The sequence below is a fragment of the Pungitius pungitius genome, chromosome 14 (assembly GCF_949316345.1).
Source record: "Pungitius pungitius chromosome 14, fPunPun2.1, whole genome shotgun sequence".
NCBI classification, from domain to species: Eukaryota; Metazoa; Chordata; class Actinopteri; order Perciformes; family Gasterosteidae; genus Pungitius; species Pungitius pungitius.
Genome location: NC_084913.1, coordinates 12,746,216 through 12,770,231, shown reverse-complemented (window position 1 = coordinate 12,770,231; position 24,016 = coordinate 12,746,216). Strand labels below are relative to the sequence as shown.

Below are 24,016 nucleotides of genomic sequence, written 5' to 3'. Positions count from 1 at the left end.
CCTAGCCTACACTAGCAGATACTTTTTTCCCCCTCGATATCATTTGCATTTGGTCATTTATTGTGCAACTACTTTAAAAACGGATGTTGCTCCAATTCTGGCTCAAGATTTTTTGTTACCAATAGCTTTTTGTTTTCATAATCCGTTGTGCAAAGACATGAAAGCTCAACTCCTGTTTTTGTGATTTGGCAGCCAACATGAAATGTTGGGAATATTTTTATAGTGCAGTTGTTTAACTTTAAGAATGTATTTTCCGTAATTGAGCAGAGGGGCTCCAGAGTACTAAATGGAAACCCTAATTTGTCGTTTCACGAAACACAAATGAAGCTTAAGTAGTCACAAATGTTCTTTACAGACTTAATTCATAATCTTAATTTCTCTCCCTGTGAATAACTGATTTTAGTTCATTTTATATTAACGGACCTGATTTGTCAGTTACCTGAAGCCAATCACACGTTTGTCAAAGTTTCAAAATGTTGTATATCAGTTGTAATTTCCACTCAAATCATATTTGGCCCTCCACCTCAAATCAGCATTTTTTTTAGACTGTGTGGCACCAGTGTCTGGACCCCAGGGTGTGATAAGTCATAACCTGGTCTCAGCATCCCTTCAGTTGTCCTCTTTTAGAAGACTTTGTACTATTCATAATTTATGCCTGTACATTTTTAAATTCAAATTGAGTTTTCTCCGGTCGAAATACAGATTGTGTGACTATAAAACTTAATATAGACAACACTGATGAGCCAAAGTCAGATAACACATTTAGAAAAAGATTTGCATCCCTAACCTGCTAAAAGACCTTTTCAGATCTCTCTGATCTTTTTTTTTTTTTTTTTAAATCTCTCAAATATATTCATACAAGCACTGTTTATTGAAACATATCAACCATATGCCAAGCTTCATTTCTGAAAATAATTGAACACATTTTCTAAAAAGACGGAACTTGCGCTTTACAAAAGTCGAGGTTATTCTGTTGCAGTTGCATCGAGTTTCCCAATGGGCCTTCATCTTGGTCCACAGCTGAAATATAAAAATTGGATTATATTATACATAACAAAATTTGCTGTGTTTGCAATGTCTAAATATCAAAGATTCCCCTTTATGACTAAATTCCCACATTGAATTGGTCAAGAAATATAAATCCTAGCACAACGTTTTGATTACTTTAAATGCAAGCATTCCTCATCTTTGGTCAATACAATTGAAAGGCATTTAATAAACTAGTGAATATTAGAGAATCAGAAACATGACATCGCATTAGCAACAAGCCTTTTCTATGGTTGAAAAGTGACAAAATTCCTTCTACTAACCTGATCACAAACACTATTCTGAGGTATGGTCCGTGATCAATCCTTTCCAGTGTTTCTCCATTAGTTTATTTACAACCGATCCTTCACACTCAAGTTCCACTACATACTGTGGCACTGCAGCCTCTGAATGCTCCTCCATGTTGAACACTGTCAGGTTGAGGTGTTTATCAATCAGGAGATTGTAGAAGTCATCGTATACGTCGTCATTCCAGGAGCCCTTTGACTCATCAAATCCTTTCAGAGAGCACAAAAAGGCCTGAGGAGCCTTCTCGAGCAGTCCCTGAGGCAGTGATCTCACATTCTTCATATCAACATCCGACTCGTTTCCAAAGTCAATAAACAAGACAGTGAATGAATCGTCAACTCTGCGAATTACTTGAGCTCGGTACCACTGTTTGTCACTGGAGAACTGAGCAAGGCATGGACTGCTGGGACAGAGGGTCTCAGGGAACATCACGTCCTCTTGCGTCTGTCCTGCTTCCTGAGCAAGCCTCGACACTTCGTTGAGTTCCTCTGTGTTGGTGTACTGACACCAAAAGTAATGGGGTTGCACAATACAAGAAGCATATACCTTCTCTTCTGTGTTATAAGAGAGGTTTGGCTTCTTGAACCTATTTTTGTTCACAGTTTCTTTGCAAACATTTGGATGCGTTATTGGACTGTTGGACTCAGTGTGAGTATGTTGGACAAAGGTTTTCCCTTCAGAGCGTTCCATTGAAAGACGCCCTTTGGCAACTGGTTTCCAGTATTTCTTCATTGCTGCATTAATTATTGCTCCCTCACATTCAATTTCCACTACATACTGCGGCACTGCAGCCTCTGAATGCTCCTCCATGTTGAACACTGTCAGGTTGAGGTGTTTATCAATCAGGAGATTGTAGAAGTCATCGTATACGTCGTCATTCCAGGAGCCCTTTGACTCATCAAATCCTTTCAGAGAGCACAAAAAGGCCTGAGGTGCCTTCTCGAGCAGTCCCTGAGGCAGTGATCTCACATTCTTCATATCAACATCCGACTCGTTTCCATAGTCAATAAACAAGACAGTGAATGAATCGTCAACTCTGCGAATTACTTGAGCTCGGTACCACTGTTTGTCACTGGAGAACTGAGCAAGGCATGGACTGCCGGGACAGAGGCTCTCAGGGAACATCACGTCCTCTTGAGTCTGTCCTGCTTCCTGAGCAAGCCTCGACACTTCGTTGAGTTCCTCTGTGTTGGTGTACTGACACCAAAAGTAATGGGGTTGCACAATACAAGAAGCATATACCTCCTCTTCTGTGTTATAAGAGAGGTTTGGCTTCTTGAACCTATATGCTTTCACAGTTTCTTTGCAAACATTTGGATGCGTTATTGGACTGTTGGACTCAGTTTGAGTATGTTGGACAAAGGTTTTCCCTTCAGAGCGTTCCATTGAAAGGCGCCCTTTGGCAACTGGTTTCCAGTATTTCTTCATTGCTGCATTCACAATTGCTCCCTCACATTCAATTTCCACTACATACTGTGGCACTGCAGCCTCTGAATGCTCCTCCATGTTGAACAGTGTCAGTTTAAGTGGTTTATCAATCAGGAGATTGTAGAAGTCATCGTATACGTCGTCATTCCAGGAGCCCTTTGACTCATCAAATCCTTGCAGAGAGCACAAAAAGGCCTGAGGAGCCTTATCCACCAGAGTATGTGGCAGTGCTCTCACATTTTTTAGGGTGACATCAGACTCATTACCATAGTCTATAAACAAGACATGGAATGCATCTTCAACCCTGCGTATTACTTGTGCTCGATACCACCGATTGTCACTGGAGAACTGAGCAAGGCATGGACTGCCGGGACCAAGAGTCTCAGGGAACATCACGTCCTCTTGTGTCTGTCCTGCTTCCTGAGCAAGCCTCGACACAATGTTCAGGTCTTCAGTGTTGGCGTACTGACACCACCAGTATTGTGGTCCAACAATGCAGGATGCGAATACTTCCTCGTTATGGTTTTGGGGAGTGTTTCGCCACTTGTACATGCAGACGTTCTCATTTCCCTCAGGACAGGAAGGCAAGGAAAGTTTTGGTATTTCTGAGTCACTGTTGCAAGCTTCCATTTCTTTGTCCATAAGATACAAAGTCGGCTTTCTTCCTTCTTCGAAAGTCCCATCATGTTCACAGGCATTGGTTATGAATTGTTCACTGAGCCCATCTCTCACGTATGAGCCATTGTCATTTTGCACTTCGTTCATGTCATCTTTCATTGTTAACAAGGACACATTTGTGAACTCTTGCATTAAACAGTCCTCATGTGGCACACTGCCACTTTCTGTGCAGTTTGAAAGCTGCTCGTCAGTCTGCTGAACAAGACTAAAAGTCTCTTCTTGTGTCAACTTTGATATCATCTCTCTGACTTTCACATTTAAATTCAGAGCTCCAGCAAACAATTCAACAACAAGCTTCCCTTTTTCCCCTTTTGCCACCACTGAAATGGTGCATTTTTGGCCAATCGTACTATCTGCAAACCACCTGTTGACTTCCTCTGGCACTTCTGTAGGGACTTTAAACGATGCAAGTGGAACAGTGTCAACAGACCTGGACACACTTTGTTTGGGGGGAGAGATGGAAGTCTCGCCGTTGAATAAGCTACACTGGAAAGCCTGCGGATTCAGCCGTAAGAAAGCTGGATCAATGGGTAAAATATCTTGCAGAGGAACCAACTCCGTTTTACCATAATCTATAAATCTCACGTCTACAACAGGGGAGCGATGACTTGCATGGGTCCTGACTCTATACCACATGCCATCGCCTGGATTACGGGCAACACAGATTGACTCAACTAGTGGCTGAGGGGGGATGGATTCATAATGGTTTTGCAGATCCTGCATCAGCAGCCCAAGATGCTCAAAGTTTTTCCTTGGTTGACACCAAAATGTATGTGGACTTTCAACAAAAGAAACGATTACGTCGACACTACTTCCAACAGTCAACATATCGTCATCGCAAGGACTTTGCATCTCAGAGGGAAAACCTTTTGAAAGATGCTTATTAATCTGTACCATAGGGTCTCGATGCTCTGAACTCTCTTTGATAGGAAGATGGTCACCTTGCGAAGTTGTTAAATCATTAGTCATACCATTAACTGCTTGGTTCTTTGTGGATGGCCAGGTTTCTTCTTGTAAAACATCAACATTTACTGGGACTTTGTTCGGTAAATCTATGGAACCTTGTTTTCCAGGTAAACTGAGAAATGTCGAGGTAAGGGGTCCATTTTGGAAATTTGTATCTTGCTCCGTCTTGGAAGAAAAAAGCTCCTTAAAACAGTTGTTCATGCATGTATCATTATCTCCATACAGAATGACATTATAGACATTTTGACGTATATTGTGGTGGTTAAATTTTGCCACGAACTTCTGGTTCAGGAGTAGTGAGTTCAAATAATCAATCTGACCTGTGGTCCAACCTTTGCCGTTATCTTTTATGCCTTCAAGAGAACAGGGATACGTGACAACAGGCATTCTCAGAAATTTTCCATGGAGAGGTCTTACATCTCCAATTGGAAGCACTTCAAGTTTTCCTTCATCTACATACAAGACCTCTACAGCACCATCACTATTTAGCGTTTCTTGTAGCAAAGAGCGATGCCATCTGCCATCTACCCCTCGAGCGGCACATGGATCCCCGCAAGTCAACGGTTCAGTCTCTCCTAAATCTGAGTTCTCTTCATAGTGCTGCTTGATTTGTTCGGACAAAATCGTCACTGCTTTGGAAAAAATGTGGAGTTTGCAAAACATTTTACATGGACTGGTTACCTGTGTCACGTTAACTATTTCAAAAGCGTCAGTTAACAGTTCTGGGTAAAAGTATTCGCCCTGCTTCTCAAGTTGGTTTTTATTGACCTTCTGTCCATGCGTTAGGCGTTCAGCCTCGAGACATTTCTGCACAAGGCTTTTAAACTCATCCATTGGCATCTTCTTTGTAACTCCAATCTCACAGACATGCGTTGAAACAGAGGGTATGTCAAGGAGGATGGTCCTGTCTGGCATCAGCACGTGCTGAATCAGTCCCACAAATTTCTTTCCGGACAGAGACACCAAAAACTTTGTGGCAATTTCAGGCCATTTATTCTCAAGAGAGACAACATTTGCAAGTAGGCATGATTCCGTTTCAGGAGGTAGGAGAAAACAGTCACTGTGGCCCCATGCCAAAGCTTCACTTGTGGTGATATGAGACTGTCCCTGGTCAATTAGAAAAACATTGCACGTTTCAGCTGGAAACGATACAATCCGAGCCCTGTGCCATGTGGCACTTATGCAAACCAGACAGAGATCCCCAGGCTTTCCTTCTGATCCAGAAAACTCTCTTTTGGGAATCTGAATTTCCTCTTTCATCTGGTTATAAACATGCTTCCGTCCATCATCAATGTGAACCCATAGTTCTACAAGACCGCAATTGGGGTTTAGGTTTACCCTTGTGATGACAACAGGAACTTCTGATCCGAGCTTTGGAAGCCCGGGGATTGAACACATTGTGAAGTTCAGGAGGTCAAGTACATCTGCAAAACAGGAAAATAAACTGTCAAAAAAAAAACTAAACAATAAATTACCTTCTCATAGTACTATTATAGTGATTGCCAGCTCTTTGATGGTTCTCTTTGAAAAGAATACCGATCCGGGAAGTTTATTCACTATCATTTTTGTATTCCTTGCATACCTGTACGAGTTTGGGAAGTATGAGAGTATAGATCGATTTGACTTTAATTATATTGCCAGGTTGTGAAGAGGTGCTACACTGATGTTTTGATATTGTAAACAGGTCCCCCCTTCCTTAGGTTTATCAGACAGTTTTTTATTCTTCTGTGAACATTAAGGAATGTTTAAAAAAAAGAAAAAAAACAGCTTGAGTAAAATACAAATGCTCATTTTAATGCATCAAGGATTCCTTTAAATCTTTAACCATCAAGCTTCCTTATTTCCAATTAAACAAATAGCTTCCACACTGATGCGGTGGATTCACTTCAACTGTAAAATTAAGAAATGGAAGTCTGAGTTTGATGCTGCTTCATAGACAAATATACTAATGCATCCTGAGAGAAGTATCCATGGATTGAATTGAATAATGTGGACATAAGCCAAACACAGGAAAAATGCATCTGCGTTAGCAGCGATCACAAGATGACCATGATCAACACTGACAGATTTATTTTCAATCCAGGTCTGGATTAACAGCTCTCAAAACAAATATTAGACGATTCACTAAAACAGCGTTGGGTGCCATCCAGTGTCCATCTGCGGAATGTACACTTTAAACCAGTAGGCGGGGAGAAAAAGATTTGAATGAATTTGAGTGCAAAAAGTCTCATTAAAGTTGCTTGACTGAGTGACAGACACCTCATGTACATAACACAGCTTCAAATAGTTTTCATGACCCCATTATTAAGTTATTTTAGGCTGCACGTTCACCAGTGATTACAGTATGAATAATCTCTAATATAAATTATTTTAATGAGAGATTTTAGATGGATTTGAACTAGTTTGCCTCTTGAGTTTTTTTGCACAACTAAACTTTGTTGTGAAAATAGAACCAATTAAAATACGTTTAACTAATCCGGACCTAGAGCCACTGCCACTGCTTAAACCCCACTAATCACAAGAATATCTGTACTGACGTCAGTTTTTTTAAAGCAGAATTAACGTAAATTACCCTTAATTAGACAGCAGCACCTGTCTGCATCAAATCCAGCTCAGAAACACAATCCACATACACGGCCTTCATCTTCATCCCAGTCATTAGCTTTTGATCATCTCACAGTTTATCACGCCAACTGGTGACATTATTCGACACGAGTCGCGATCTCACCGTGTTTGTTGCAGGAGACTCATCGTCACCGGTATGTGGAGTTTTTCAAAGTCGTGGGAGCGAGAAACCACGTGATTTTAAAGGCTTCATATTTACTTACGCCTCCAAAAAAAATACACGCAAAAACACAAGCAGAGCGTTTTTTAGTAGTGGGTTAGGGTTACAATGCGTTAATCTGGGTTAAACACCAAACGTGTAAAAATGCATCGTCGATGATGTATTCATTAGTAAGATTTGAATTGTCTGAACCCTGATCAGCCGCGGGGAGCCAATCACGCAGAAGGAAGTGACACCCTGAGGCGCCCCACTCGGTGTCTGCGACACGCCGCCCAGGAAGTGCCATGAACCGTCTTCTACTGTTACTTTTGCCCGCAGTACGCGCACAATGGTAGGCGACGTTTATAACAAGCTTGTCATATTTGATTGTGATCTTTTTTTACGCTTAAGTGTACCGGAAGTTAGAAGTGTTTAAAATCAACCTGTTGCTTGCTTTGGTGTGAGGGGGATTCTTGTTCATGAATGCTACAGAGTGGGAGGAAAACACAGCACACTAGATTATTTCTTATACCATATGTCTTCTTTGAATTAACTATTTTTCCACATATCTATACACAACACAACACAACAGGTCTATCATTCTGAAGAAGATTAGACCGCAGTTAGAAAGACACATGTTGCAGTAAATGTTTATCTGCAGAGTCGTGTTGCTCAATAACACATTGTTATTGAATACTGCAGGTTTTAGGCCACTGCTTCCTGGCTCAAAGAAAAGGGCTCATATCTCCTTTTCTGTTTTACATGCTCTCTCTCTCTCTCTTTGTTTTTTTAAACCGACTTGTTGTAATTGCATAGTTTAGAATCTAATCACCATATCTTCAAATGTGTCGCTGCTTTGACAATACTGAAACAAGTTTAAAAATGACGACTTTTGCATAAAGAGGAACGTAAATAACTTGTTTGGGGGATAAATAATAACAAGACAACTGAGTATTTTGATTCTGCATCCTCAGGATATTGCCAAACAGCTTTTTGTTGAATCGTCCTTAGCAGATGTTTCAGCTAATAACGGATTCTTGATAATGACCTATTGTTTCTCTAAATCTCAAACAATGTATTATAATTTATTAGTTCATTAATGCTTTGTGTAATCGGAACATAGGGAAAAAAAGTACAACATTTCCATCTAAAATGTTGCAGAGTCAAATATAAAGTAACATGAAATTAAAATCCTCAAAAAAACTACAAGTAGGGGTGAATATTTGTAGTCATTCACGGCTCAATCAATAAACAATTGATGTACTATCAAAGTGAAACCTGTCTTTATAAGGAAATCATGTCTGCCGTTATTGTCTTCCTGTTAACTCTATTTCTAGCGACAAGTTTCAAAATGAGTAAGAGGAAAGGTGAAGCCCTCAGTAAAGCCACAGCTGTCAAGAGCCGCAGAGCGGCCCCTTCATCCAGCAGAGGCCCTCCCTCCGTCTCAGTGAGTCCCCCCCCCCCCCCCCCCCTCCCTCCCCTCCCCCTCCCCAGTCCTTCTCTGTCTGAACTTCTCAACCGTTTTAAATGTTGTTTTCTGCATGTTTCTCCAGGGAGACATCGGCCTCATTGAGAGCATCACTCTGAAACACTTCATGTGTCACCATTGGCTCGGCCCCTTCAAGTTTGGACCCAATGTGAATTTCATCGTCGGCAACAATGGAAGTAAGAACCGGATTTCTAAATGTCGGGTCAACTGCTTGTTGTCTTTGACTTGTGTGTTTAACCCACTAAACCCGGCCGCCTGACGGATTCACATTATGTGCCCCCTTCAAAACAAAACTTTTTTCTATCCACTAACCAATTTATCGTTTCAGGGTTGTCCCCTCAATAGAACATTATAATAGTAAGTTTCCTATTCAGTTGTTTATAGTCAATTTGTTCTTTTTATTGACTTTGACTTGGGACAAGTTTGCTTTAATTTAAAATTCTTCTGCATGCACAAATGTAACTGTGGAAGGATAGTAACACTGAAAAAAATATTAAACCGGGGAGAAGGTTACAGGACCCTACTTCTCCATCTTTGTATGTTAGGGTTACTGATTGGGACAACAATTTCAGAAATTGGTCCATTTTGGAGAGAGAACACTGCAGACCGGAGGGGCCAGCGAGGCGCTCCAGTCTGCAGTGTGGGGCAACTATTCAGGAGCTGCCCCGAGCGAATACTTTACTTTGCTCAATACTGGAACAATACAAAAAAAAGCTGTCTCCATGATCCACAGACACAAACACATGGGAAATAGAATACAGGTTTAAAAATACCAAAGTTACCCTTCAGCATGTAGGGAAATCAATCATTTAACCTTACTTGTCTATTGAAATCAACCTGACTGAGGTTTTCTGTGCACAGGTGATTCCATTTATAGTATTATGATTTAATCTCAGGTGGAAAAAGCGCAATCGTGACTGCTTTGATAGTAGGCCTGGGTGGAAAGGCAACCGTCACAAACAGAGGAATGTCCCTGAAGGATTTTGTTAAAAGCGGTGAGAAGTAAGTCAGACTCTCCTCATCATGTTGTTGTAGGCACTGTAAGTTGTTCCTAGAATGCCACCACAGTGTAAATGGCTCTCTAGCACTGCAGATATAACAGTGAAGCTGAGAAACAGAGGACCAGATGCGTTTAAAAGGGGCGTCTACGGCGACTGCATCTCCATCGAGCACCGGATCTCCAGCGATGGATGTCGCACCTGCAGATTGAAGAACAAATCAGGTGACTTTTCCTGAGACAATATTTTAGTCGGATAATCCAGATGTACATGAGAGTGACGACAAAGCACGTCAATTAGACCTTCATCCCTGCAACCTATAAGCATTATTCACTCTGCGTAAGGAGTTTTCCTCTATTAACTTGCAAGCGTGTGTTTTATGGGCATCGCAGCGTTTCACTGCTGTACACCTTACGTCCGAGTGGACATTGAAAGTTAAGATGTATTGTACATGTCACTGAGATTTTTAGATTTTTAAGCAAAAGGAAGTTGAACTGCATTTCTTTGCTAAGTGACTGAGGTTGATGTTTTAACCATGTGGTCTTTGTTGGGGAGATGCTGGTTGTGTCAAGTGTGATCACGCCTCAGACTTACTTTTTTAAATTATTATTATGTTCATAACAAAAATATTCTGACTTCTGGATAAATATGCGAATTATTTTATTTGTCAATAGTTTTATAAAATATGAAAAAACAGTGAAAAATTCCCATTCAAACTGAAGGCGATTGAAGACTTTGAAATGTTATTTAACAATTATCACATCAGGATTGTGATTTTTCCCTTGTCATCCATATGGTCTTTTATCTTGTATTTCAGGACAACTTATCTCAAACAAGAAGGAGGATCTGACAGCCATTTTGGACCATTTCAACATTCAGGTCCAAACACATTACAGCTATTTTCTTTCAAAGAAATATATATATATTGTATTTTTTCTTATTTATGATTGTTTTTTTGTATTTAAAATGAATTTGTTCATATGACCATATTAAATTATATTATTATAATATTAATTTGTTAATTTGTACTTCAAGTGGCACCTCTGTTTTGTGTATTCTAGTTGGATAACCCTGTGTCCATCCTCAGCCAAGAAATGTGTAAACAGTTCCTGCATTCAAAAAGTGAATCCGACAAGTACAAGGTAAAGAAAACGCCATTGTTGACTATGGGCGTCTAATTTTTTGGACCAATTCAGTAATGATACAAATCGTATAAAGCTTTTATTTTGACACATTTTGATTTGTGGGACTCTTCACTGCTTTTGTTGTTTGCAGTTCTTCATGAAAGCAACTCTGCTGGAACAGATGAAGAGAGATTACATGCACATCAAAAACACTAAAACAGTTACACGGCAGCAGGTTGAGAGACAAGAGGAGGTACGTTATTGAGAATTCATCACTTCACAAGTCAATTCTTAATGTATTCAACCAATATGCTGTGATAACATTTGAAATGGCAATATTTACTTGATGTATGGTATTTTCAGTTTTACACACTGGAACTTCATGTGCTAATTATTAATTCTTGAAAGGTATCAAACTATAAGAATATAAAACAAGAAGAATTGTAAACATCAAACAGCCAATTCTAGATAAACTAGGTCTCAAACCTCTTTTGTGTTCAGTCTCTTAAGGACCTGAAGCAAGAGTTTCTCCAGAAGAAAGAGAGGTACGAAAAGTTGCCGTCCTTCAGTGAGATGAAGGGGGTTTTGGAGAATCTCAAGAAAGCGATGGCGTGGTGTTTGGTAAGACTTCATCGCTGAAATGAAACAAATTCATTTCAGTTACATCGTATGTACGTAGCGTATTTGTTTTATATGAATTATTTTAAATTCTCTCTTTTTCTTATGGCTCTCAGGTCAGAGAGAAAGAGCAGCTTGTACACCAGTTAAAGGAGGACTTTGAAAAGGAAGCAAACAATCACAAACACCGGGACAACCTTCAGCTCTGGCAGGTAGATCCCAAGTGTCCCCATTGAGTGGAAGACAGACACGTGTGTGTTTAGACACCAGCTGTCCTTGGACATTTCAGAAGTCATCCTTAAGCATACATCTCCTCTTTTTCTTATCTTCCACAAAGTCTAAGCTCACACAAGTGGAGAAGAGGATCCAGCGCATCGAAAGCAGGGTTGATGGCATGAGGCAGGAACGAGAGACTCTGTCTGATGACAGTTTGAAGATGAGAGAGCAAGTGAAAGTCGTCTGCAAGGCTCACAAGGAGCAGGAGGTACTGATTGGAAAACACAATAACAGTATTGTGTCAAGTACAACATTTATATTGATTAAAGTCATTGTTTCTTCGTAGCTTGTTTATTTCCGCGCTCTGAACAAACTCAAACAGTCAGAAAAGGAGCAAAACCTTCTCCGGGAGAGAATTGATAAGGCAAAAACAAGGTAGGGGAGAACAGAGAAAATGACTGGTCCTGGCTTACATATAATACAAATACATGCACTCAGTTGAAATGCTATTCATTCTCTCTTTATTTTAGTGTAAACCTTGACAATGATGGAACCACAGAATATTCAAAACAGCAGAAGAAAATATCCAGTCTGAAGGAGCAGCTTGCGCAGCTTGAGACAAACTGCTCAAAGTTGAATCAAGAGATCAAGAACAAGCATCTGGCCCTTTTCAATGGAAGGGAAGAGCGCGACAAGCTGAGGTACAAAACGTGATGTTTGCTTTGGGGTAGAATTTGAGAGGCCCGGTTTATGTGCAATCCAGTGAAATATTTCTGTTCACATGGATTAGATTGGAGGAAAGAAATATCCACGCTGCGTACGAGTCCAAACTGAGGAGGAAGAATCAGATCCTCGCCAGTCGCTCAAACACACTGAAGCGATTTGGAGATCAGGTACCCGACCTGCTGGCTTCCATCGCTGAGGCGTACGCCACAGGACGCTTTCTCAAGAGACCTGTTGGCCCAATAGGTGACTTTACTTTCTCTTGTGTTCTGTGTGCTTGACTTAGTTAGACAGTTGTGATTTGGGGGAAATTGGCACATTTCCTTTCTTGAGAGAACTTAAACATGAAGCAGGCTAGCTTAGCGTAGCGTAAATAGGGGGCAATGGCTGTCGTCGCTCTGTCAAAAAGGAACAAATGCAAATGTGCCTACGAGCATGCTTATTGATGTATGAGCAGTTCATCACTGAATAACAGGGACAAATTGTGGTGTAACGGGTTAAGTTTTTTTGGCTGGTAGCAGTGACTTTGTTGGTAAATAATGAACTGTACAGGGCCACTCCAGCTGTTTCCAGTCTCTATGCGAAACCACGCATGTTCTCACAGGGTTCAGACTGATGCAGCTGTCGATCTCCTCATCCAATTGCTGTCAAGTCAGCTAATAAATGTATTTTCCAAAAATGTTATTAATTTGCTATATTTTCGTTAAAAGTATTATTGGTTCCTATTATCTTTTAGAAACTGTTTTACAGAGGACTCGGGTTGACCGTCTGTATTTGCACTCAGGGGCGTGCATCAGTTTGAAGGATCCCGTGTGGGCTGTGGCCGTGGAGTGCTGTCTGCGGAGCTTCATGAAAGCTTTCTGCTGTGACAACTACAAGGACGAGGCGGTCCTCCAGGAGCTGATGTGTCGCTATTATCCAAAGGGCAACAGGCCCCAGATCATCGTCAGCTCTTTCTCTGAAAAAGTTTACAACATCCACGGACGGTCAGCAGTGGCAGCATTTCAGATTCACCGACTTTCATCCTGATACATTTTGCATTTAGTTTTCCTTCTCTTCTGTTTCGTAGGAAAGCCCATCATCCAGAATGTCTTTCTGTGCTGGACATAATCACAGCAACGAACCCAGTCATCATCAACTGCCTGATTGATATGAGGGGGATAGAATCAATTCTCATTATCAAAGTTAGTGTGTGCAGTCACGCCTGTTAATACCGATTGTTGCACACGGTATCTGACCAAAGGCTTTGTGTTGAATCAAAGGATAAAGACAAAGCGAGAAGGGTCATGCAGCAAGGTCAGCCTCCTAAGAACTGTCGCGAAGCCTTCACTGCTGAGGGCGACCAGGTGTTTTCAAACCGTTATTACACCTGCGACTTCAGCATAGCCAAGTACCTCGGTGGGGATCTTGAGACTGAAATAAGGTAACTCTTTTGAAATTTGAAGAGAATTATAGTAATATTATAGGATCTCTCATCCTCATCCTTTCCAATGTAAATCATCTATTTTAAGATGTGTCTCATTTGATATTTGTACCACTGATAGTACAACAAAAAGTAGACGAAAAGAAATAGATAAGAAAATTCCTCATCTGAAAGCCTTTAACCCAAGTTAAATAGATTAAACAACAAAATATCTGCACGGGTTATTTGAAATGGGAAAACAAGGTAGATTTTTTAAAACTATTTAACTTGCCCATAGTTTTGGAAATCTATTTCCCGAACCTCCATTAATGCCATATGAGGCCTTCACTTTATAAGATAAATACTGTCTATATGGTATCTTTACTCCTATGTGAAATGGGAATATGTTCTGCTTGTCTGCAGAGTTTGTGTGTTTTCATTGTGCATCTGGCTTTCTAAAATGTAGCAAATGAACCACTGTGCAGTGAAATTCGGTGCTCCCTGTCGCAGCATGTTGGAGACCGATCTGGCGAATCACCAGGCTAAGCTGTCCAGGTTTCATCTCCACGTGACCTCTGTGACTGAGGGCATCATGAACATGGAGAGACATCTGGACAGCACCGTTATCACCCTGAAGAAGACTCTGGTCAGTGATGAGCAGCAGAACCTGTTTTAACACCAAAGTCATTCTGTTTGCTTTACACTTTCAGTCTTCTCCTGTTGATGCTTTCTCTCCGCTTCCTTTCTTTTGCTGTGAGATAAAGATTGATGACATTCATGCTGTCCATGATTGATCAACATTCACAAAGACTCAATTCATTTAAGTTTAGTTTTCTATTTTCAATGCAGGTGTCAGTGAATCAAGTCAGGGCATCAATAACTGAGCTGGAGACTGCTGGCAAGGAGCACATTGATGACCTCAACACCTTGGTGATCATTTTGGTTTTGTTTGTATCAACTCCTTTCAGCAGAGACATAAATCCTACCAAGGTCCAGTCTAATGTCTTAACATACGTTCTGCAGGAAGAAGTCGCCCAAGAGAACCGACAAAAGATGGAGGTAGAAAACCAGACCGTTCATGAGGCAAGGAAAGAGCTCAACAAGCAGCGGAAAGCAGCCGAGGAAGTGGAGTCCAAGTATTCAGCTGTCAGAGAACGGATTCATCATCTTTATGAGGAGACCGAGGTGTTAAAGGTGCAGCAGAGTTATTTGCAGAGACTTTTTCTCTAACGACGTAATCTTTCTTCTTGAGGATTTAAGTGCGTCAAACCGGCCTCAGGAAGAGGTGAAAGTTGACGATCCGTGTTTGTTGCCCCAAAGGATGAGCAGCTGAAGCTGGATGCTGAGTGTGCGAGACACGAGCACACCCTTACGATTTTAGAAACCAAACTGAAGGCTCACGAAGACAACGTCCAAGCCATGGAGATTGAGCTCGCGGAAAGAGAAGAAGAGCTAAAGGTAGTAAAAGGTTTCCCTCGTGTGTAGGAGGCTTTCTTGCTACAGTACGTTTTAGGGATTCGACCCAGTCAGACAACTATAAGTTATTAAACTGAACCAAACAGGTCAGAATGTCATGTGACCTTAAATGTGATGACAGGAATGTGTGGTCAAAGCATCCGAGATCAGCCCCGAGCGGCAGCAGGTGAGCAGCAGCACCAGCACCAGGACCATCGACACTGAAATCACGCGGCTGAAGAGGCAGATCAAGGTGTACGAGAGCAACCACGGCGAGCAGGAGCAGGTGGTGAGGTGAGCTTCTAGACCTGTGGACCACTGACCTCCATCACACCGGCTCCTTCAGGCCTTCAGGCTCCTGCTTCTCTCTCTCTCTCTCTCTCTCAGTTGTAGTTGTTTTTATTTGGATAAAGAGCTGGAGACCTCAAGCTTCCCAAAGATTACTTCTGCCACTGCCACCCTTGTTTCTACTTTCTACTTCAATCCCAGTTGCCCGTTGGCCATCACTACCTGGCCTCGTTTAGCACACTGCACACGCACGCGGACGTCTGAAATCACAAAAATGTTCATTTTCTTTCCTCATTAGGGAGTACGCTGAGGCCCTCGCACTCTACAGAGAGAAAACCAACCAAGTGAGAGATCTGCGGGGGTTCATCGATCAACTGGATAACATCATGTCGGACAGGCAGAACAGATACAAAATAATGCGTAGGTAAATAACCGTCTACCGAGCTTGAAAAGCAATCCAGTATTAAATAATCACAGTGCAAAGTCCCGATTGAGTCTGATTATTTCATATTCTTCTTCCCCCACGAAGGTCAGTCTCAGTCAGATGCAAGTTGTACTTCAATAACTTTCTGATAAAGATGAACTGCTGCGGCTCGATGGTTTTTGATCACAACAATGAGACCCTCTCAATCTCGGTATGTCCGTTTTCTTTTTCTATTTTGATAAATTACTCGGAAAGGCTGTTCCTCTGTTTGTGTTGTCGTTTTCTGAAGTGATGGAAATAGAATCCATGAGTTCTTTAGTTTCAGCAGTGTTATATAAAATCACTAAAGACTCTAATGGTAAAACCCTTGAAGGTAATGATGTTTAATTTGAAGGGGCCACAGAAGTCATCCCTGGTTCCAACATATTATCCCTAATCTCTAGTGCTTCATTTCCTCTTTCTTTACCCCCCAAGACGTTCTGAGTAAGAATCTGAAAGCTATAATGTGCACTACTCAACATAAGTAATAAAGCAACCTGTTCTGGCTCACACGTGAAGGTGACGCCTCCGGGCAGAGAGGACGACGGTGTGAGCGACATGAGGTCACTGTCCGGGGGCGAGCGCTCCTTCTCCACTGTTTGCTTCATGCTCTCTCTGTGGGAAATCACAGAGTCGCCCTTCAGATGCCTCGATGAGTTCGACGTCTACATGGTAGGCCCGAAGAATCATCATTGTACCCCGGTAGGCATCATGTTTCGGGGTACGCTGACTTTGAGTAACTGTTCTGTAGGATATGCACAACCGCAGAATCTCTCTGGATCTCCTCCTGGAGCTGTCAGAGCGGCAGCACCTTCGACAGTTCATCTTCATCACTCCCATCACCACCAGGTGCCGCTCTTCTTCATTTCCTCCACATTCGTGCCGTTACATTAACTGAAGCTTTCCATTTTGTAAAGCCTTAATTGATTATGAACATAGTCGGTTTCAATGTCGATTTTGATTGTTATTAGTTCTATACCAAATAGATTAAGTTGCATTATTTACATATAAAACTATTTTATTTTTTATATAAAAACAAATACTGTATTCACTGTGTGTCAATAGCCTTTAATGACTAATAAAATATCCCTGGTTTATCTTTCAGCAATCTGCCCAAAACCAGCCTCATCAAAATCCACCAGCTTCAGGATCCTGAAAGAAGCCAAAGTGAAACGATGGATGAAGAGACTCTTATGACAGAAACATGAAAAGTGACAGATGAAGATTAATTTTCATGTGCACAGTCAATGTATTAGAATTCACTATTGTTTAATGGGATTTGAAGTTGTACATGTCCTTTTCTACTGTGATAACTGTTTCATTCCTGTTATGCAGCCTATGACATATGCAAAAGCTTGAGGATTTTATATTTAAAAAAATAACAATTGAGTTTTTTTTATGTGCATTATTCTGTATTTATGTGAGAAAGAATCTCGTTATCTATAATTCAAGATATTTGTTATACGTATATAACACATCCTGATGTGTTTTTTGTCAATTGTTTTTTCACCCTGAAGGTTTCGCTGCTACTAACTCTGATTGCCCTGAAGGATGTCGGTTAGTTTATCAGATGAAATTTGGTGTGTTTGGGTGTGAAGAGTTCTGGCCCGCTAGAAGGATTCTCACTCTTATTTTCGTGCATTTCACGACACATTCATTCAGTCAAGAGTGAACAATTTTTTAAAATGTTAATCTGAAATTGTTTTAGTAATATTTTGTGTAATTTTACCTCAGGAGTGAGTGTAAATATGTGTAATAACGTTGCTCCTGGAGTTGATCGACTTTGGACTCTGTGACATAAACATGAACTCTGCAGTTCTCTGAAAACCGCTGAAATAGAAGTTGTTTACTGTACTGTTACAACACCGCTGTATCGTCACTGTCTTCATGCATACCATTCATGCCTATTATCCACATCAACACTTACATTCAACGCAGTCTTAAACTGCAGCAGCTTGGTCCTCAGTTTCCCATAAATTACACTTGCTAGGCCGCGTCTTTTGAAAAAGCCTGGTGACGGTTTATTCATTTTAATCACTACAGAATTAATTTTTGGGTGCAACACATGCCACATGTATAAAATAATACAGTCACTTGTATAATGATTTTTCCATATTTGATATAAACATTTACGAGACAAAGAATCTGACATAGTGACCGGACTGAAATGTATAAATAATATAGACTTTAATAACGTGAGTGTTTCAGTTATGTTAGAGACAGAACAGTGAAAAGCTTCTGCAACCTGCACAACTGTAAGTGGACTACAAGCAGACACTTGGTCCACGCTTGCATAGCCTAGAAATGTTGAAGTAAAACTGTTGAAAGAGAATTTCTGCAATAACGTGAACCAACATCGTCATCCGGTTGCCGAGTTACCCTGAAACGCTCTTTCAAAAGCTGCATCAAGCGCCTCTCTTGAGGGTCCTGCATCTTTAATGGTGTTGCAAACGGAATAGAAGATGAGACTTTTCAATAAAAAGTTTCTCCTTACAAAAAAGTTGTATAAGTAGGAATGCAGTGTGTCCAGTAAACATATGAGAGACTTTTTTCCTCCCTTTTCCTATTTTTTGCTGCATTGGAGGTAGAGCCCCTCTCACAGGGTCCCAGGCCCAGAGAGAGCTCCTAGCAACAAGACCTGTACTCATTTTGCACGGTCCTTTCTTACTGTAAACATGTTGATATGTACTGAGTTTAGTTTTTTTTTAGCCTAAATCAAATGCGTAGCCTGAATGAGAAGTCAATTTTGATCTTTTTAGGGAATAATGCATGAGTACTGTGCCTAAAGAAGGCTATAATTTTGTTATTTTCTCTAGAATAAGCGGCAGCAGTACAATAGAATAATAAAAATAAAGCTGCTCCTTAGATGTATTTCTGCTCATCCCAGAAGTCACTGAAGCAAAACATAATACGATGCTAATTGCTCTTCCTCGGAGATCAGCCCACAACTGCAATCCAAATATCTTAAAAAAAAAGTTTCACACAAAAATGTGTCTCAATTGGAAGGAATCATGCTCCCACATTACTGGAGTTGAACTAATGGTCCAATGGGTCACACACTGTACATCCCATGCAACAATACTAAATGAATCCATAGGGTTTCTCTTTTATAACCACCTAAAGATGCAAAAGGTAAGAGATTATATTTTTCTGACAAGTAATATATGCATGCAAAGAACCTACTCTTCTTGGTTCCAACACATCTGGAATGAACAGGAGCCTCTCTATTCTCCAAGAGCTCAACAAGTCTGGATAGTAGAGACAGTTACAATTATCATAGGAGTTGTTTTGTTACTATTATGTAAAGCGTACAGTAGTAGCAGCAGTGAACACTGGGGGATCCTAAATGCAGGAACGTAATTGAATGCAGTGCTTCACTGATTTACAAGCTACGGTTAAATGAGAACGTATAGGGTTACTATGCACAAATCACATTGGCATGTTTTGAAATAGAAATGTATGATATCTTATAGCTATGTTCAAAATTATTCAGCATTTGACATTCTCATGCATACAACCACAAGAAGCGAGTTCATTGAAAAATCGTCCAAGCATTGTTGTTAGGTTTTTTTTTGTTTTGTTTTTCCTGTGGAAATGGCAGAGAACCTAATGAGACATTAAAACATGTGCTGCTGTCCGGAGCGTGTGGGCTACCGACGGGGAGAGGGCTCACTTCTGCATGTCACACTGCAGCAGGAGCACGATGGACGGGTCGCTCTTTGCCGCCTCTTTGAACTCGTCCAACGAGATCTGGTCGTCGTTGTTCTTATCCATTTTGCCGAAGATCTTGTCCACCCTCTGCTGTGGTGTCAAACCATCCTCGTTCATCTTCATCATGATCACAGTGCCCACCATTTTGTAAATAGCCTGTGGGTGAGGAAGGCGTAGGGAAAAATTAGAGTGTAGTGTTGGTTCTTATGTAATTCAGAAAAGCCTACATGGGTCATTTGTTCAGCTGTGATGAGGGGTACTGTGTAGCTTTTTAAGTTCAAGCTCAGCTAAATAACAATCACTAAAACATAGAATTTCTAAATTGAATTGTGATACATTTTTAGATTTCACATATTTGTGTTAAGAATTTTTTTTTAGTATTAATAATAGCTTACTCTGATTAATACGCAATACAATACTCAGTTGAAATATCTGAATATATAAAAGATAAATGGTTGAAATGTCCAGGTTTGGCTGCTGGTATGAATGACAGCTTGAGAAAGCCATTTAAAGGTGCTACGTTAAAAATACAGAGAATTAGCCGAGAACAAAGTCCCTCGACCTCTGTGTGTGTTGGAAGCACAGCGTCTCTGCGCTTTGTTGACGTAGCTGCACTGGCCATGCGTTTAGCACATGTCAATATTTTAGTGTGTGGCTATTACATCTGAGAACGTCGATAGGACCAATGGCGTTGCATGATGAGGCGTACCGCCCACCATCCAGTTCTCCATAACGTAAGCACTATCAGATTTGTCGCCATGTTGAAAGCCATGTGGAGACAAAAGATGTACTATGTATGTCAAATTTACCCCCTTTAACTTTCACACCAACTGTAGAAAAATAACAATTGTAACGTTAAACACTACAATAGATTTACTAGTGTTGAATGACATCTAATCCATTCATAAAAACATGTTGAACATGACAGATGGGGCCAATGAAGTTATCTATTCTATCTTTTTGAGTTTATCTTATAAAAACTGACTAGAAGTACACACCACGGTTTTTACTACAGAAATCGTCAACATACTCCAGTATCAATGCAGCGTATCAGTGTTATTGCACTGATTGTGTCTCCAGATGGAGCGCGCTGTAATTCAATACAAGTTGCCCTTCTGTCGTTATGACACTGCCTTTGCACTGAAAGCGTCGGAGGGGTGCAGCAGAAAACAAAAGGGAAAACGTGGCCAGTCCCCTGATGAGCGAGGGCTTAATGTCTCCATAATCCCTCACCTCGATTATCTCCAGCATCTCCACTCTGGTGATTTTGCCGTCACCGTCCAGGTCATACATGTTGAAGGCCCAGTTGAGTTTCTGCTCAAAGCTGCCGCGGGATGTGATGGACAGAGCGCAGATGAACTCTCGGAAGTCGATGGTTCCGTCTCCATTTTTATCAAAGGTTCTGAAGGCGTGTTGTGCGAACTTTGATGCATCGCCATAAGGGAAGAACTGCAAATGTGGGAGGAGATGTGTGTTGAATAATTTAAGCAGGGCTTTAAAAAGACTTAGTGGCAGCGGTTTGATGAAGGGAAACAGCCGTGACGTAATTACATGTATGATGAAGGAGAGAAGCAGCGGCTCACACCAACCTTGACATAGAGCTGCTGGAACTCGTCCAGATTCAGCCTGCCGGTGGGGCAGTCCTTCAGGAAGCCTTTGTACCACTGCTTCAGCTCGTGTTCATTAAACTCTGTGTTCTTCACCAGATCCTCCATCACCTCGGGAGTCAGCTTGCTATTCTGCTTTCCCATGGTTCCTGTGGTGCAAGAACACGTGAATAATGCATTTATTTATGCCTGAGCGATGGCAGTCGGGCGGACAGCACAGAAAACTACAGTTTTTTATTTCCACTTCAAACACAGCTCAGCTCAGAGTAAATCTGTGTGTGTGTGTGTGTGTGTGTGTGTGTGTGTGTGTGTGTGTGTGTGTGTGTGTGTGTGTGTGTGTGTGTGTGTGTGTGTGTGTGTGTGCGTGTGAATGTTTTGTGGGTGGGGGGTGGAGAAGGCAGCAAATATTTCCTTGGTGCTCTTGTTCTATTTCTGTCCCCCCCCCCCCCCATACACACACAAATGCCTCTGCCGGTCGGTGGCCCGTGAAGCGCTGACCTGGATCATCACTGTCAGAGCTGATCCAGTTTGTTACATGTTCGATCGCCGCTATCAAGTTTCCACTGCAAACGCTGTTCTATAACCCGACAGTGACAACAAAGCCTGCGTTTGGTTGTAAGAGGGGCACTGCTGCAGCAAATCCACACACCTGGGGGAGGACAGCGTGCAGGAGAACTATAGGCCTGCTGTAATCTGCCTCTGTAGTGTATTTTATAATCCAATGGTCTGGATATGTTATAGTGTTTAAGCCAGTTGTGGACAATCCGGAGACCAATCAACCCGGGATTATCCACACTGGAGTGTACACAGTAAATGATCATGACAGCTTCAGCAACCACACTACACCACCCCTTCACATTCAATAAATATTGACTCAGGATGTGGCAAGTGGCATGAAGTGGCCGAGAATGCGTCAATTACTTTATGCATAATTCATCAAATAAAACAGCAGAATGAAATGTGCTCATCGAGCGAGGGTAATTTTGTGGGATCCACCTCTTCTTGAGACCAACATATGGTCCACACACCTCTGCAGCAGCAGCAGCAGCAGGCTGGACGGCCCATCCACCAGACAGCACCGCATTGGCTCGGGCCTTCCACAACAAACAGCCGAAATGTGCGCTGCAGCCGAAATGTGCGCAAACCCGCAGCCTTTAATGTGCACCCGCCGAGTGTCACATAACCAGTCCCGACGAGCCTGTTTGGTATTTATAGCAACCGGTTTGGGGTTTAACGTGTATAATGGGCTACAGTGAATGACCTTGAGGAGGAAGATTTTTTCTTGGGAGATGTCAAAACGGAATGGTTTCACGGAGCGTTGAGCGCAGAAAACCATCGTGCGACTGCGGCGTTTTACAGCGACGCCCGCAGCACATCGCACATGCCACAGGTTTGAGTGACTTGTTCTGCCCAAAAAGAGGCCGAAGCGAATGACATATGTCTTAATTATATTAAAGCTAACAGCCTCCTTGGCGGCAGAGAGGAGACGCTGCTGCTGCTGCTGCTGCATTCCGATGGAAACGACGCAGTGGGAGGTTTTTTTCTTTCAGATTAGATCCCGCTGTCCTGCTCCTAATGACATCTGTGCACGCGCATCGGGACGAAAGACATGTCAAAATTTCATAACCAAACAGACCTATTTTTAACACGCAAGGCAGCTCCCTCCGTGTCACCGCAGAGCTGCAGAAGCGCATAAAAGCCAATTAATTGCGCAAATCATGATGTCATTTTTTTTGTAATTCGCCAAATAATCCCTCCCTGTTTTATTTCTGGTCCAGTCGAGACGCAATGGCTTTTATTTATAAGTGATGCGCAGGTGCCCGTGTTCCAGCTGTCTGTGCTCGATTCAATTCATTCAAACACAACGAAAATATGGAACCCAGTGCGCGACACATTAACCCAAAGCCTTCGCCCTTTGCCCAATGTATGACAATGAAAATCTAACACATAGGCGGGAAATCCCTTCTTACCTTAATGCAGCCAATATTGGGTGATTCTCTCTGGGAATAAATCTGCTCCGGCTTCTGCAAAAGTACAGAAACCCCCCCCCTTTCCGCTGGAAACGTCTGCCAGAAGGGAAATTGTGGTCGACACTCTCGCCTCCTTAAATGACAAACACCAGCTAATGAAAATTGTGGATTTTGCCGGCGTTATTCCAGATGAGGCGCAGCAGGGACCGATCCCACGCCAGTCTGTGGTTATGCGACTACAGCAGCGCGGCGTCACCCGTGTGCATCACAGCCTGCTCACAAGTTCACTGATGCTCTGCTGCTCGCTTTTGGCTTCAGCTGGATCCCGTCACGTTATAACCGGATCCTTCATCGTGATGAGGTTAAGCGGTCTGACATCTCATCAACAGGAAGTAAAACACGTTTAAGGGGATTTCGGCCCCCTGATCAAATAATCCCCCTTATCACGAATTGAATCCATTGAAATAAAGAGTAATTAAATCCTATGGTTGAAATATATCAGTCATACTGTCATTAAATGTGTTTAATGTATTTACTAAAAAACATGGCTGGGTGACCAACCAGGGGCCCCTCACTGTGTGAAGGGTTATGAATTCAAGTGACGAAGAAGATTTGGACTATGAGTCCATGCTAGTTCAGTTGATCAATAACATTTTTAACATGCCATTCATACAGTTAACCGCCCTACAATAACCTGTACGTTGAGGCTATAATCCCATCCTAAAGGTCTAAAAGGTCAATACAATTTACTAAATGTTCAAACAAGTTCACACAAACTGGA

The 24,016-nt window shown here is 41.7% G+C and overlaps 3 protein-coding genes across 7 annotated transcripts; 1 reads left to right on the top strand and 2 right to left on the bottom strand.

The window, feature by feature from the left end:
• Positions 1-84: 84 nt before the first annotated feature.
• On the bottom strand, positions 85-7,477 carry LOC119227600 (tudor domain-containing 6). Of its 3 annotated transcripts, XM_037486517.2 has the most exons (4): positions 7,385-7,477; positions 7,136-7,237; positions 1,311-5,831; positions 85-1,020 (listed from the first exon to the last, which is right to left on the bottom strand). In XM_037486517.2, exon 3 carries the CDS (start codon positions 5,803-5,805, stop codon positions 1,324-1,326), a length of 4,482 nt encoding a protein of 1,493 aa, XP_037342414.2. In that variant the 5' UTR covers positions 5,806-5,831; positions 7,136-7,237; positions 7,385-7,477; the 3' UTR covers positions 85-1,020; positions 1,311-1,323. The 3 variants fall into 3 exon arrangements, with proteins under 3 accessions (XP_037342414.2, XP_062413216.1, XP_037342415.2); XM_062557232.1 differs by lacking the exon at positions 7,385-7,477 and having other exon boundaries at positions 7,136-7,280; XM_037486518.2 differs by lacking the exons at positions 7,136-7,237; positions 7,385-7,477 and adding an exon at positions 6,980-7,110.
• smc6 (structural maintenance of chromosomes 6) lies at positions 7,397-17,801 on the top strand. 3 transcript variants are annotated; one of them, XM_037486520.2, is made up of 27 exons: positions 7,397-7,523; positions 8,509-8,618; positions 8,725-8,836; positions 9,557-9,662; positions 9,746-9,882; positions 10,476-10,537; positions 10,720-10,800; positions 10,934-11,035; positions 11,284-11,403; positions 11,517-11,612; positions 11,738-11,884; positions 11,963-12,051; positions 12,147-12,317; positions 12,407-12,585; positions 13,124-13,325; positions 13,409-13,523; positions 13,602-13,762; positions 14,252-14,387; positions 14,591-14,671; positions 14,765-14,935; positions 15,062-15,199; positions 15,339-15,490; positions 15,783-15,908; positions 16,014-16,119; positions 16,467-16,619; positions 16,699-16,796; positions 17,053-17,801. In XM_037486520.2, exons 2-27 carry the CDS (start codon positions 8,523-8,525, stop codon positions 17,153-17,155), a joined length of 3,240 nt encoding a protein of 1,079 aa, XP_037342417.2. In that variant the 5' UTR covers positions 7,397-7,523; positions 8,509-8,522; the 3' UTR covers positions 17,156-17,801. The 3 variants fall into 3 exon arrangements, 2 of the variants coding, with proteins under 2 accessions (XP_037342417.2, XP_037342418.2); XM_037486521.2 differs by lacking the exons at positions 7,397-7,523; positions 8,509-8,618 and adding an exon at positions 8,989-9,017; XR_005121365.2 differs by lacking the exons at positions 16,699-16,796; positions 17,053-17,801 and having other exon boundaries at positions 15,783-15,904; positions 16,467-16,607.
• A 309-nt stretch (positions 17,802-18,110) lies between these two features.
• vsnl1b (visinin-like 1b) lies at positions 18,111-23,572 on the bottom strand. Its single transcript, XM_037486522.2, has 4 exons — positions 23,236-23,572; positions 21,248-21,414; positions 20,892-21,107; positions 18,111-19,814 (listed from the first exon to the last, which is right to left on the bottom strand). Exons 2-4 carry the CDS (start codon positions 21,407-21,409, stop codon positions 19,617-19,619), a joined length of 576 nt encoding a protein of 191 aa, XP_037342419.1. The 5' UTR covers positions 21,410-21,414; positions 23,236-23,572; the 3' UTR covers positions 18,111-19,616.
• Positions 23,573-24,016: the final 444 nt, after the last annotated feature.